Below are 13,996 nucleotides of genomic sequence, written 5' to 3'. Positions count from 1 at the left end.
CCTCAACCTCACACCCATCCACACTCGTAAAGCCCTCCCAGAAAGAGTACCCTCAAAGAACCCTGCCCGAAACTGAGGCCGCGCTCCGATCCTTAGTCTCCACCTTCCTCAACCCTTTCCCGGCCTGAATACTAGCTAACAGCGCCCCTCTCCCAGCTCCAGCATCTGGGCCCGCTGCCTTGGGAATAGCCGGCGCATCTCCAGCAGGAGGCGGGGGTGGCGGAGGACCTCCTGGGGCACCACCGACAGATGGTGGAGGTGGGGGTGGGGGTGGTGCAGCAGCGCTGAACGCTGGTGGGGGTGGCGGAGGAGGTGCGGTTGGTGGTGCATCCGCGAATGAAGCAGGAACGGGAGGAGGTGGAGGAGGTGGAGGCATTGAAGGCGCATCTTGGAAGTCATTTTCATCGTCGTCATCATCATCCTCTTCCACATCTTGCGCAGCGACGGCTGGTGGTAGCGCTGTGACTGGAGCAGGTTCCGACGGAGGTGGTGGTGGTGGTGGCGGCGACGCAGCCACCGTAGGACTCTCCTGGACAGGAGTAGCAGATTTAGACTCCGGTTTCTCATCCATAGCGCTGAGGGGACGTGGAGGGCCCATGGTGCCAAAGAGGATGCTGGCTAGATGTTTAGCGCTGCCACCGGCAGGTCTATCGTCATCATCATCAGAAGAGTTTTCCGATTCGGCGATGGACCATTCATCGTCTTCAGGGCGCGCACGGGACTTGCGGGTTAGAGGACCAGGGAGAGGCGCAGCAGCGAAGGCGGATTTTTGGCTCTCCTGTTGCTGAGCTAGGCGGTGGAATGGGTTTGTTGATTGAATCTCAGTCTTAGGAGGTGCAGGTGCGGGCGCAGGCGGGGGTGCAACTTCAGTTGTCGAAAGAGGATCTGGTATTTGTTCTGGTGGCGTGTGGAAGCTAGGTGGTTGCGTATCTACCGACTGGCCCATTTTACGGAAGTAAGGGTTCCTCGATTCTGTATCAGCCGCTACGCGCTGTTTGACAGATTCTGGACTCGGAATGGAGGTACTCGTAGCAGAAGCAACCTCAGACGCTAGTTCTGGTTCAAACGGCGCTGCTGGTGGTGTTGCAGGTCGTGGGACAGACGGAGGTGACGCCATGGTAGTAGTAGCTGAAGGTAAAACAGCACTCTGTGTAGGAGTGCTATTTTGTGGAGTAACCTCGACGGGGCCTTCATCATCTGATGATTCTTCTTCATCGAGACCCTCAAGCTGACGCTGTAGCTCTCTCTCCCGAGCCTGTGCAGCCTCAAGCTCTGCACGCTGAATGGCAAGTCGTGCCTCCTTTTCTTTAGCTTCCTTTTCAGCAAGTTGCTTCCGGCGTTTTTCTTCTTGCTTCTTAATCTTGCCCTGTCTAACCTGCTCCTCTAATGCCCTGAGACGGGCCTGGGCAGCTTCGCGTTCTCTTGCCAATTCCTCTTCTTGTTGTCTGGCCTCAGCCCTATATAACCAATTCCAATTAGCGTTCAATCACATTTACAAGATGTACATGCAATGTACTTACTCTAAACGGCGACTCTCAGCTTCCTGAGCTAGATGCTCCTCTCTCAGAGCCTTCTCTCTCCCCTCATGCTCAGCCTTCTCCCTAGCAGCATTCTTCAAATCACCGAGCTTCCTCGTTTCCGCAGGACCAACGCCATCCGCCTTACCCTTTCGCGATGGAGGCGGAGGAGGTTTCTTGCCAGTGGTAGCGGCTTTTACAGGGGGGCCATTTTGCTCCTCAGCAATGCGTCGTTGCCTCTCTTGCTCCCGTTTCGCGTCTTCCTCCTCCGCTCGTTTTCGTCGCTCTTCTCGTTCACGCTTTTCTCGTTCCTGGCGTTCGAGAAGGGTTTCACCGCTTCCATCAGAGTTTGGCTTGAGTCCAGCTGCGGCCATGCGCTCTGCAATACGTTTCTGCGCTCGCTCCTTGGCGGACGTCACACGTTCCTGATGGGTAAGGCCAGCCAATGAAGGAGAGCCAGTGGATTGGGGCTGAGATGGCCGGACTGGCAGAGTGTCACCGTTAGATGATGCATTATCATAGCGGTTATTAGATACGGATCTTTGGGAAGATGCGGTTCTCCTAAGGCATTATGTTAGCGCCGTAGAATCAATAATAACACCATTAAATTAGGTTAATGGGAAAAGAAATATCCCGCGATCACCGAAACACGCGAAGAACCGGTCTTGCGCCCGATGGTTGATGGTGGATGATGGTATCCTCAACGCCCAGAGCCTCTTCCCACCGCCTCCTTTCATGCTCACGCGTAGAATTCTCATCGACATCCTTCAGACTATCTTCAAGGCTCCGCGTAAACTCTTTAACACTCTCCTCCACATCCCTAGTCATAGCATCATTCCGCTCCCGCTCAGCCTTAACAGACGCTGTCTCCTCCTCGAGTCGCCGGGCTGCAGCCCCATCATCGTCAGTAGATGGTGGCGGTCTCCCAGCTAGCTCAGCAGCCCTGGCTTGCATTCTGGCACGCGCGCGGGCCTTGATCCGGTCAGACTCTGTAACAGTGCCACCAGGGCCAGTTCCAACAATCGCAGCGGCAGCACTGGGGTGAGCCTTTGCGTCTTTTAGACGGAACAACTCAAGCCTAGCATCCGCAATGCTTCGCTCAACCTTGCGAACATTAGAAGCTAATTCGGGAAGTTGGTCCTGGTAGGACTGGAGCTGTCTTCGCAGGGAACGGCGTTCAGCTCCCGAATCCGTGATGCGGAACGCAGCCTTGGGATCGGTATCGATATCATCTTGAACACGTCGAATTCTCTCCATGAGAGACTCAGCCTCCCGACGATCTCTACGGCTAAGGGCCTCCTCTTCCTCTGCACGATTCTGGTCTCGGAAATCAGTAGCATCCAGCATGATTTTCGTTTCCCGGATTTTCTTCTTCAATTGCTCAACTGAAACGTCGTCATCAGAACGTTCTGGCGTTGGGGACGGAGAGGGAGAAGGTGTTCCACCCCCACCAACACGACGGCGCGCGCTTGACCTATACCCTATAGCGTCATCATTATTTTTAAATACGGTTGCGTCTTTCCTCCCAGCACCAGGCGTGGATGATCCGCTACGGAAAGAGTGATTCTTCAAATAACTAACACCAGTCTGCTGAGGTTGTAAAAATGCACCAGAAGACTTGCGAGACTCCGCATCCTGGGACAGTAGAGACTTGACGGTTCCAATAGAGTCGTTAAAATTCCTCGTTGAAGGGGGAATGAGTTCGGGCGGGAGACGATTTGGCACAGGATATCCGTTGAGTTTCCGGTATATCAGATGCATTGCGACGGCAAATTCATCCATGTTCAGTCTTCCCCGGTTGTTCGGATCAGACAATGTCCAGATGCGCTCAAGATCCTGACGTTCCAAGCCACTCTGACCCATGATTTCGATCGCCACGTCGCCTCCAATGAACCCTTTATTGAAACCATCCCATGCTCTGAACAGCTGGTCGTAGATCTTCTTTTCATCCTTGGTCACTGCCCATGGAATCGTCGCGTTCCCGGATAGGCCTTGCGTCGTGAATCCGCCTTCACGTCCCGGTTGAGGCATCAATCGTTGCTGTAATGCTTCGATGTTCGGCAATCCAGTCGCGGGAGCGTTGACAAAACCCCATTGGCCAGGGACCCCAGTTGGCTGAGCGTTCAAAGGGGCAAGTCCAGTCTGAGATGGCGAAAGGCCCGAGCCATATCCTGTAGGCATAGGCGGCATAGGCGGCCGTGGTCCGTTATAACCAGTTGGCTGAGGGTTATTCAAAAACCCAGTTTGTTGTGGACGGAGACCAGCATTCTGGGCTGGAAATCCAGTTTGCTGAGGCTGCACAATCGAAGGAGGTTGAAGGCCGGTGGCCTGGTTATAGAATCCGGTGGGCTGGGAGGTCAATTGGGAGAGCAGTTGGGTATTGGATGGCTGTTGTGGCTGGGGTTGCTGCGGTGCAGGCGGCGCGGATGCGTTCTGCATGAGCGGAGCATCAAATTTCGGTACATTCGTTTGAGGAGGGGCAGGTCTATCATCTGGGACAGCGAAAGATATGATATCGACCATACTGGAGACTTCATTCGCAATGCGCTCGGGAAGGACAGATGGAAGCTCCTTGCCAGTTAGCTTCAAATTGCAGAGGTACATCGCCAACGCAAATTCGGGGAAGAGGAGGCGGCCTGATTTCGTGGTATCGGCAAGCACCCTTCATTCACAGTCAGCAAGAGATGGTTTCCATTTCTCATTTACCATAGCGTGATCACGGCATGCCTTACCAAATATTCGAAAGATCACTTCCAGGCAGCTTGGAACGCATAAGTAGATCCTTCGCCGTTTCTCCTGTAGACACTGGTCAGCACCGCTATTTTTAGAACCAGTAATAGAGCCTATATATCCTATAGCACGCACCATCCAACGCCTGGTTATTCCCCACAGCTGATTTGAAAAGTTGCTCGAATTTCGCCTGGTCCTGTGCGGTGATGAAAGAGAGGCGCATATTCGGAATCTTGGAGCCTGAAGAAGCGTGTTGTTGCGCCGGAACAGCTGGAGTTGCCGGCTGCGCAAAGGAGTGTGCAATCTGTGTCGAAGTCATGCCTGTTTCATGTGGGGGGTTTGGCAAAGGCGCTGACAGCTGCTGTTGAGTCACCGCCGTGACTGCACTTGGGGGTTGTTGATTTTGGAGAGGGAAGCCAGTAAACTGATGCGAAGGCGGAAAGCCGGTAGGTTGTGGCTGTTGCATTGGCATTTGCATTTGCATCTGCTGCATCGGATTGCTGCCAGCAAAGCCGGTAGCTTGCGGCATGAACGCGCCTGGCTGAAGATTTTGCTGCTGAGGTTGAGAGAATCCGGGGAAAGGCTGCTGTTGGGGCTGTTGTTGCTGTTGTTGTTGCGGCGGCGGTGGTTGTTGCTGGCCAAACCCAGTCGGGCCAGGGCGGCTGCTGGTGCCGCCGTAAAAGGTATTCGAATACATGGCTAAAAAGGAATGATTGATGCTAGAAAAAGGAATGAACGGAAAGAAAAGAAATAGAAGAAAAGCAGAGGGTTGTGGTGGGGAGGCAAAGCAAGCCTCAGCTCAGGGGGAGTGAGTAGTTGAAGTTGATCTTGACATCTGCGGCGGTGAAATCGTGATGCCTGTGGGGAGGACGACGCGGACGGACTAGGCCGAATGTGGTTAGGGTGGGAGTCGCGAATATCAACCCAGCAGTAGGGGATGAGACAGGATACTACGCCGTATATTTTCCGATGAACTGGAATCTATTTGTCTGGTATCAAAGTAATTTTAATTGCTGGATTCACGTGGGCAATGGCGTGTCAATAGCAGCTGAGGTACATGTTCAGTCTCGAAGCAACCAGCAGAAAATTCGTGGAGTATATCCGTCTGGCTCCAACTCTGCATGGCAGCAAATCTTCAAATTGTGGGTAAAGGTGATCATCACCGTGTCCAGGTGAAACAAACAAATGAATCAAAAAACAAATAAGCTGTAATTCTGCGGAAGATCACCAAAGTCCTACCGGCCAGTCCCAACGCCGTGTCGCACCCAGAGCTGAAAATTCCAGAAAATTACATAAGAACTATCAGCTAGAGGAGGAACTGAAGAAAAGAAAGGGAAAAAAAAAAAAAAAAAACCAGAATTCAACCGAGAGACCCAGCCAGTCTGCAACACCACCATAAGGATCGGATCCCAGGCACCAATTCAAAGCTACCTAAACACCGTTCTGCGCGTTCTGTTGCTGAGCACCCGCCCCAACCATCTTCCGCAATTCGTATTCCTTCGTAAACTCGCGGCTGAGGGAGCCCAAATCCTTCACTAGTTCGTGGCAAGCGGTGATAACGGCTTCCTTGGGGGTGATTTGACCGTCTGTTTGTACCCGTAGAATGAATTTTGGGACCAGAGGGTGAGGGACCTGCGTTGGTACTTAGTAGAGATACACAAATGCTATACGTTCGCATAGAATCATTTGTACTAGGAAAAGCGAGGCCGGCTGCGAGCTGGCGGGTGGGAGTGTGTATACGTAGATCAAAACGTACCTTATAGCCCGAGAAAAGGACGTGTGAGCTGGTAATAAGACGCGAGCGGATCATATTGCCAAGCGTGTGGTCCTCCTTGTTGAAGGTGAAAATGGCGGTGGACGGGATGCCTAGTTTGCAAATAGTTCACCAGCATGGATTAGCGATTTGCCATGGGGTGGAAAGCATATATAATGGGTGTTGAAAACAACTTACGGGTATCAACCTCAACCTCGACCTTCTTCTCGCCTGGGAGAAGAACGAAGGATTCGAATCTATAAGCGACAGGATACAGGATTTAGTTTCGCAAGAGCCACACCAAAAAAAAAAAAAAAAAAAAAAAAAAAAAAGACATGTACATATCCAAGGAGCGAAGAAAGGAACTCAAAAGGCATCGAAGACCCTCCAACTAATCCTAACAACCCCCAAACGGAAAAAAAAAAAGGAGAAAGACAAGGAGGAAAAGAGAATGCGAACTCCAAACACGGAGAGAGCAGAGCAAGTCACTCTAACCTGGCTACCATGTCCAGGTGCGGACGAACTTTGGTCTTGCAAGGGTTCTGGCGGTAGCTTGCCGCAGAGGAGTCGAAGAAGGTCATGGAGCGCTCCCGTTCGGGATCAAGCGGCTTAGTGGGTTGTTGGTTTTCCATGATCAACGCACAGGGCTGGAGATAAAGGGAAAGAAAGGTTTGGTATAAGGGGTGAAGGAAATGAATGCCGGGTAAATGGGGATCTTTGGCCTGGTGATGGAAGAGAGATAGAAGAGAGCTGCGATATGATACAATATACCAAACGCGGGGGTTAGATGGAAAGGAGACAGGAATGCAGGCATGCAGACGAAGAAGGGACAAGACACGATGACACGAACAAGGAACAAGCCCTTGACGCTGGCAGGGCAACAATGACGGCGGCCCCATTTTGCAGCATCCAGTATACGGTCGAAACATCGCGGAAATATATTTCATTCATTCATCCCTTATGCTTCAACTGCATGCTTGCATCTTCGTCTCCCTCGCGATTTCTCATGCTCCGTTCACCCAGGGCAGAGCGGATATGACTCTGAAAATACGAATGAACAAGAAAATGAAATATCTCACCTTTCAGGCGCATTCATCTTGAATTATTCTCAACGACAGACCGACTCGTGCAAGCAGTGGGGCAAGATAAAGATATATATATAGCGGCTTGTTCAAGGCTGCCTGCTAGTGGGAGTCCCCGAGCTCTCCCTTTCCCCTTCGTTTACTTGTGCCTCCAACGAGCTTCTGGGGGGAGCGGGGAGGGAGTGAATATACGGCCCAGATTGAAGCTTCTTCTTCCTCCCTCAAAGAAAAACAGCAAATGCGAGTATCCAAACAGAGAAAAAGGAAATGAAATATCACAGCTGGAAGCTGCAAAAAACGAGGAATAGTATTTCAAACGAGCAGAGGGAATGGGGGAAACAAAAATCGAAAATGAAGCAGGGGATCCAAAAATAAAATAAAAAAAGGAAAACGATGAAAGGAATGTGACTGAAGCACAGTATATTGCCCGCGCAGACAACGGCGTGGATATAGTTATTACTATTGGTATAGCAACTGTCGTATATATATATATATATATATATGAATATATATTCAACGTTTCTTTTCTTCTCCAGAATGAATTGCAGCGAAAATACACCACGATGACTAATCTCATTTCCGGATTAACATATCCTCCGCCGCCGGTCAAATTCCCATTATGACGTCATTGTAACATCCCCCAAACCTCAAGATTTCCCCTTTCGGAAACTCCGCCAGCCTTCAGAGAAACGTTTACGATAGCGTTGATATACTAGCATTCACCAGGGAACGCTCCATACGGAACAATGCTGCGTTGAGGAGAAAGAATAAGCGCCTGTTCCCCGTAAAGAAGGCCGGCTTTTCCTAACAAACATCATAGCGCGGAATCGGTCTGGATCGGAACCCTCCTGGCAGCCACCGGCTCATCCGCCTAAGCCGCTCGACAACGACAACCAAGCGCTTCCCTCGTAGAATGTGAAGAGAGTGGGGTTCAGCAATCCTTGGACATGTTTTGCTGAGCTGGATAATGCTGAGTCGCTGACTGAAGTGGGAGTTTTGTGCTCCTCCGTGAATGCCCCCGGCCCCGCATCTTTGAATTAACCAGGCCCTCCCCACTTTGATGCCTCTCTCTATATATAAACGAGATCTCTCATCCAGTTTCCAATTTCCATTCACAAACCGTATATATATAAACGTTACATACAAAAAAGGCAAAACCCATCCAACATGCCGACCCTCCACGCCCTCCACCCCACCCTCCCCGCCAGCACCCCCGCCATAATCAGCGCGCCAATGCTCGCCATCGCCTCCCCCAACCTCGCCGTCTCCGTCACCCGCGCCGGCGGCCTCGGCTTCATCGGCGCTGGCTTCGGCGTCTCCAGTCTCGAAACCCTCCTCTCCCAAGCCGCCGAACTGGTCTCGAAGCCCTGCTCCTCCCCACCCATCCCCAACTACACCTACAAAAAAGACGACGACGACGACGACGATACCTCCTCCTCCCCCCTCCCCATCGGCATCGGCCTGCTCAACTGGGGCGCAGACCTCGACCTCGCCCTGCCCGTTCTCGCCAAACAACCCCCCGCCGCACTCTGGCTCTTCGCCGCCCGCGACCCAGACCCCGCCTCGACCTTCGCGGCGTGGGCGCGCGAGGTCCGCCGCGCCACGCACAACCGCACCCGCATCTGGATCCAGATCGGCTCCGTCGCTGAGGCGCTAGAAGCGGCCGCGCGCGCGCAGCCGGACGTCCTGGTCGTGCAGGGGAGCGATGCGGGGGGGCACGGGCTGGCGCGCAGCGCGAGCATCGTCTCGCTCGTGCCGGAGGTGAAAGACGCGCTGGTGCGGGCGGGGCACGGGGGGATCCCGCTGGTGGCGGCGGGGGGGATAGCGGACGGGCGCGGGGTGGCTGCGGCGCTGTGCCTGGGGGCGCAGGGGGTTGTGATGGGGACGCGGTTCCTGGCGAGCGCGGAGGCGGCGGTGTCGCGCGGGTACCAGGCGGAAGTGCTGCGGGTGGCGGACGGCGGGGTGAGCACAGTGCGCACCACGGTGTACGACGCTGTGCGCGGGTATAATGCGTGGCCGGCGCAGTATGACGGGCGCGGGGTGGTGAATGAGACGTTGCGGGATAAGGAGGCGGGGATGGACGATGCGGAGAACCAGAGGCTATATAAGGAGGAGATGGCGAAGGGGGATGCCGGGTGGGGCCCGACGGGGCGCATGACGACGTATGCGGGGACGGGGATTGGCTTGGTTAGGGAGGTGAAATCTGCGGAGGAGATTGTGAGGGGGGTGGTGGCGGAGGCAAAGGAGATTTTGGAGGAGGTTAAGGGCAGGTTGTGGGGAGGGTTAGATGAAAAATGATGGGTAACTATATTTATATATATATATATATATCCCGGGACGCGCTTGGTATATGATTATACGCTTCAACCACACGGATGTATTTGATTTTTCGCTTCTGTCTGTCCAATGTGGATATCCCATTTCCAATTATGATATTATTGATTATTTAACTTTATATGTATAGTTATATGATATATATGATGAAATAAGGAAGGGAGAAAGAGAGGGGTGGGGGAGGAGGGGAGAAACAAAAGGCAATGCTATTTTTCATCAAGAAACAAACCAAGAATAAAACGGAATAAAATAATCGATACAACGCAATTTATGGATGGAACAGATCAACAGGAAATCTCGTATATTTCCCCAGCAAATCAGCAAGCAGTAGAACCAAAACAAAGAGGAAATGCCAATAAACAAAAGCACAAGAATTTCAAAATCAACCTGGGCGTATAAGAAATCAGCAAATGACAGGGAAATAAAAGCACTCAGCTTCACGCTCACGTAAATACATCCTCCCAACCCCCTCGCCTCCTTTCTCCCTCTTTATATCGGCTGTTTTATTTTCCACCGTTTTGCACTATCTTCCAATAACCCTTCCCCTTCCTTCCGTTGTCTCGTCTCGCGCCCTCCAATTTATTCCATGCATGCCATGCTATTTTATACCAATGCCATAGGAAAATCCATCCTAGCTTCGATGCGTATAGAACCTCTGCATTTTTTCCTACTTCTCTCAGTCCACAGATGCTGCCTAATTCCTATTCCAGTTTCAATCCCAACTCAATCCCAATAAATTCACAACTCACAGCGGAGGCGAATGCGAATGCGAATGCGAAAACAAATCCCCCAGCCCGGCCGACATCGTCTTCCTAAATCGCCACCCACTCTTCTTCTTCTCCCGATTCTTCATCATCTCTGCCCACGCCCCTTCTTCATCGTCGTCGTCGTCGTCAGCGTTACGGTGGATGACGTGGACATCGCCGCCCTTCGCACCGTTTATATTCATGTCCATATTCGTACTAACCCTCAACCCACTAAGGGGTCTCGACCCACTCGTCCCCGGCACATTCAATCCCTCCGTCCCCACCCGCAGCATGTCAATGGCGTTGCCATCGCTATTCAGATTCATGGTTGAGGTACGCGATATCTTCCAGGGCTGTTCCTCCGTCCACGGCCGGAGTGTGGAGGCAGTGAACGTTGACGAGCGCGCCATGGCCTTGTCATGGGGCGGGGGCTGGCTGGTTGAGACGGGGCGGTAGCGTCTGGCTGTGCCGATGTTGCTGCGCTCAGACGGCGCGACCGAGGGGGCATAGCCAGGTTCTGGTCCTAGAGGTGAATTTGGGAAGAAGGCAGATTGTCTATTATTCCATTTGGGATCGAGGAGGCTTAGAGTTCTATGGTCAACTTGTGGGGGTCCTTGGAGGTGGGGTTGGCTGGGGTTGAAGTTGGAGAACATGGATACCGGACGGGGCAGGGAGGGCGGTGGAGCGTTATGAACGCCAGGACCCATGTTCATGGGCGTTTGCATCCCCTGCATCTGCATCATGGATTGCATCCATTGTATCTGCGTCTGCATCATCTGGGTCATCTGTGACACCTGGTCTGGTTGGCCAACAACTGGCTGCTGGCCTGGTGGGGCGCCAGGGACGTTTAGGAATTGTTGTTGTTGTTGCTGCTGCTGCTGCTGCTGCTGGTGTAGAGGCAGAATATTATTTTGCGGCCCGTTCATGTTCATCGCGAGCAAGCTTCCGGGAGGTGCATCATACCCACGAGGGGCATTCGGGCTCCCTCGTCTCATGGCCTTGGCGCGCTCTTCATTTGCGATTACGCCAACTAGTCCTCCAGGCGGTAGGCCAGGTGGTGCGCCGAAGATCGAAGGAGTGCCTCCACCCATAGCCAGGGATTCCCGGTGAGAAGGGTTTACAAGACTAGCGCCGACGTTATACGGATCACGGGGAAGATTTCGAGCAAATACCGGGAGACTGGCACGAGCCGTTGGCGGTGTTGCTACTGGGGACTCGGCGGCGACAGAGGGCGGACTCGCAGCAAACGACTGCATCGATGCGCGAAGATTAGGATTTGAAATCGACGGGGTGAGGAGTCCGGGTGGTCGAGTTTTATTGGGGAAACCGTGCGCCGCCAGGATGGCAAGCGGTATATCATCATCGTCCTCCCCATCGCTGACTTTCCCGGTGGTCGGTTGCTCTGGTGCCATGAAGGAAGACGTTCGGTTTATATTGTTCAGCAGACCTGGTGGACTGGCATTATCCACGCTATTCTGCTCGGAATTGCGCAACTTGGCTGCCTCCCCTGTAACTTTCATCATTTGCTGCCTGTAAACCGAGAGATGGGCCTCCTGCTTCTTCCTTTGCTTTGCAGCCTCGCGAGCCTTCTCCACCTCATCCTCTTCCTCGTCATAATGATCACTATCGTCGTCATCCGAATGGCGAGTGCTGGAAGCATTACTTTCTTTCATCGTCATCTCCTTCTGCTGTCTATACCGTTCGAACTGCGCTGGAGTCATGACCTTCGGAGGCTGATGCCCCTCGGAGTTGCTAGCATTTTCCTCATATCGTTCAGCTAAACTAGCCTCGGCAGCCAATGCAGCTACAAGGTGAGCGTCGTCGTGGGTGTCGTCATGAGGGTCTTCGTCCTGTGGAGTTGGACGACGGGTGATCTGTTTCGCAGCATTACGCTGCTTCCATCTGCTCCCTGAGAATGGTAGAGAGCTAGGAGGGTCACCGTCAGGTGGAAATTCGGCAGGTGAAAATTCGGCAGTCATCCGTCTTTGTGCAGAAACGGAATTATTAACAATCTTCGCGTCCTCATCTTCAACATCAGCAGCGCGGCTAAGCTGTACCGTACTTCTATAGTACCTAGAGCTGGGACCAGAGTTGTGCGTCGGCGATAGACTACCGTTGGTGCTTGGCAAGACTGAGGTTCTTACCCGAGAGGCGGGCGGGCGGGATAATATAGGGTCGTCTTCTTCCCTACTCATTAGACCGTCTCGTGAATTCTGGCTGTCATTAGTATGAGGGGAGGGTTCAACATCTTTCGAGGACACAAATTGTAGGGGAGGAGGATGATTCTGAGAGCCTTTTGTAGGTATTAATGGGGTTACCGATGCGGACTCCTGGTTTGTGGCCAGTGTGACATTAGTGGCTTTTCCGATATGCTAACTCAAGAAATTGAGCATAAAAACAAGAAAGAGAGAGAGAGAGAGAGAGAGAGAGAGATAAATAGATAATAAAACCTACCCGGCGAAGGGAACTCTGTAACAGGGGAGCCGCCGGCTGTTCTTTGTGGTTTTCCTTCTCCCTGTCGAGTCCATCAAACATATTCCCGAAACTTAACGCGTCACCCATGTCCAAGTTTGTATCTGGTAATCTGGGAGGGGTGGCAGTGCTTGTAGTACTGGCTGTGGCCGCACTCTCTCTGGTTGCTACGGTCCCCCTAGACCGAGGAGTGACGACGTCCTGGCGTTGGAGCGACTTGGCCGAAGAAGATTTGTTTCCGAAGGAAAAAGTGCGACCAGAGGATCGAAGGGAGAAGAAGGAAGAATCATGCATGGGGGGGACGGGGACATCTTGGATGGGGATATCGGTGGAGCTTGGTAACGTGGACGAGGAACTAAACTTTGCGGAGGAAGCAGAGCTATCGTACAAACGACCAGTGGAGGCAGAATTATTAGTGCCTCTGCTCCCACCGAAACCAGTCAATTTCGAGACCCGTGTCCCTCCACCACGTAAGGGATCTGCTGTGGGGGGGAGGCCAGGTTCAACATACCGGTTTTCCACAGAAGAGGGCGGGTCGATGTTTGCAAAGAGGTTGTTTGCGTACGGGTCTTCCGACGAGCGTTTCGTACGGCTGCTGTTGCTGTTGCTGTTGCCGTCGATGGAGTTTAGAGTGGTAGATCCATCGAGGGACTTTCTACCGGGAGCAGGACGCTCGAAGACCTTGAAGGAGGGCTGGGGGGTCTGGTCCAACTCTTCCAGGGCATTTCCAGAAGATTTCCGCCGAGCAAAGCCTTTGGGTAGCTTGATCGGCATGGAGAAAGGGGCGGGGGGACCTTGCTAGATCTTGAGGAGAGAGGGGGGGTGGAGAGGCGGCCCGAAATATAACAACACAAAGGCCCTCTCGAGGCGCTGGCTGGCTGGCGTGGGTGTAGATCTTATCTTCCTTTCCCGGTTCCCAACTCAATTCTCATGTGGCGGGAAATCCAAGGTGCAACAAAAAAAAAAAATTAACTTTCAGATGCCGCGAACCACTGAGCCAGTCGAAGCGAATGGAAGGCGGATAATCAATTTACAACGACATGAGACAAAGAGAATTGATGGACGGCGGATCTATGCATGAAGGTATAATAATAGCACTGTTTGTTAGAAGGCATGCAACGCGAGATCAAAATATATATAGATAGAAAAGGCGTAGGAAAAAAAGAGTCGTTTGTCATGAAGGGAGCTTGGTCGTAAACAATGCCAAAATTTTAAATTTAAATATCCTTCTCACACTGTGTCTCTTTTTTCTTCTTTTTTTCCACTTTTGTTTTCGATATAGAAGGAGAGGGAGAGGGAGAGGGAGAGGGAAAAAGAAGGTTCAACAGGGCATAGGATATACACACCTCTGGTCTCTCTTTG

At 52.4% G+C, this 13,996-nt stretch overlaps 4 protein-coding genes across 4 annotated transcripts; 1 reads left to right on the top strand and 3 right to left on the bottom strand.

Moving 5' to 3' along the window:
* Positions 1–52: 52 nt before the first annotated feature.
* On the bottom strand, positions 53–4,944 carry HCBG_07566 (uncharacterized protein; the record flags this gene model as incomplete). The annotated part of the gene is made up of 5 exons (XM_045434615.1): positions 53–1,457; positions 1,521–2,078; positions 2,161–4,179; positions 4,250–4,313; positions 4,383–4,944. 5 exons carry the CDS (start codon positions 4,942–4,944, stop codon positions 53–55), a joined length of 4,608 nt encoding a protein of 1,535 aa, XP_045284822.1.
* Positions 4,945–5,646: 702 nt separating this feature from the next.
* HCBG_07565 (polymerase II polypeptide J) lies at positions 5,647–6,632 on the bottom strand (the record flags this gene model as incomplete). Its single annotated transcript, XM_045434614.1, has 4 exons — positions 5,647–5,879; positions 6,004–6,113; positions 6,199–6,257; positions 6,496–6,632. 4 exons carry the CDS (start codon positions 6,630–6,632, stop codon positions 5,679–5,681), a joined length of 507 nt encoding a protein of 168 aa, XP_045284821.1.
* A 1,617-nt stretch (positions 6,633–8,249) lies between these two features.
* HCBG_07564 (2-nitropropane dioxygenase) lies at positions 8,250–9,380 on the top strand (the record flags this gene model as incomplete). The annotated part of the gene is made up of 1 exon (XM_045434613.1): positions 8,250–9,380. The coding sequence occupies one exon, from the start codon at positions 8,250–8,252 to the stop codon at positions 9,378–9,380; it is 1,131 nt and encodes a 376-aa protein (XP_045284820.1).
* Positions 9,381–10,161: 781 nt separating this feature from the next.
* On the bottom strand, positions 10,162–13,408 carry HCBG_07563 (uncharacterized protein; the record flags this gene model as incomplete). Its single annotated transcript, XM_045434612.1, has 2 exons — positions 10,162–12,492; positions 12,617–13,408. The coding sequence occupies 2 exons, from the start codon at positions 13,406–13,408 to the stop codon at positions 10,162–10,164; spliced, it is 3,123 nt and encodes a 1,040-aa protein (XP_045284819.1).
* Positions 13,409–13,996: the final 588 nt, after the last annotated feature.

This window comes from Histoplasma capsulatum, assembly GCF_000150115.1.
Source record: "Histoplasma capsulatum G186AR genomic scaffold supercont2.12, whole genome shotgun sequence".
Taxonomy (NCBI): domain Eukaryota; kingdom Fungi; phylum Ascomycota; class Eurotiomycetes; order Onygenales; family Ajellomycetaceae; genus Histoplasma; species Histoplasma capsulatum.
The sequence above is the reverse complement of the archived record's forward strand: the minus strand, read 5'-3'. Positions and strand labels throughout refer to the sequence as shown.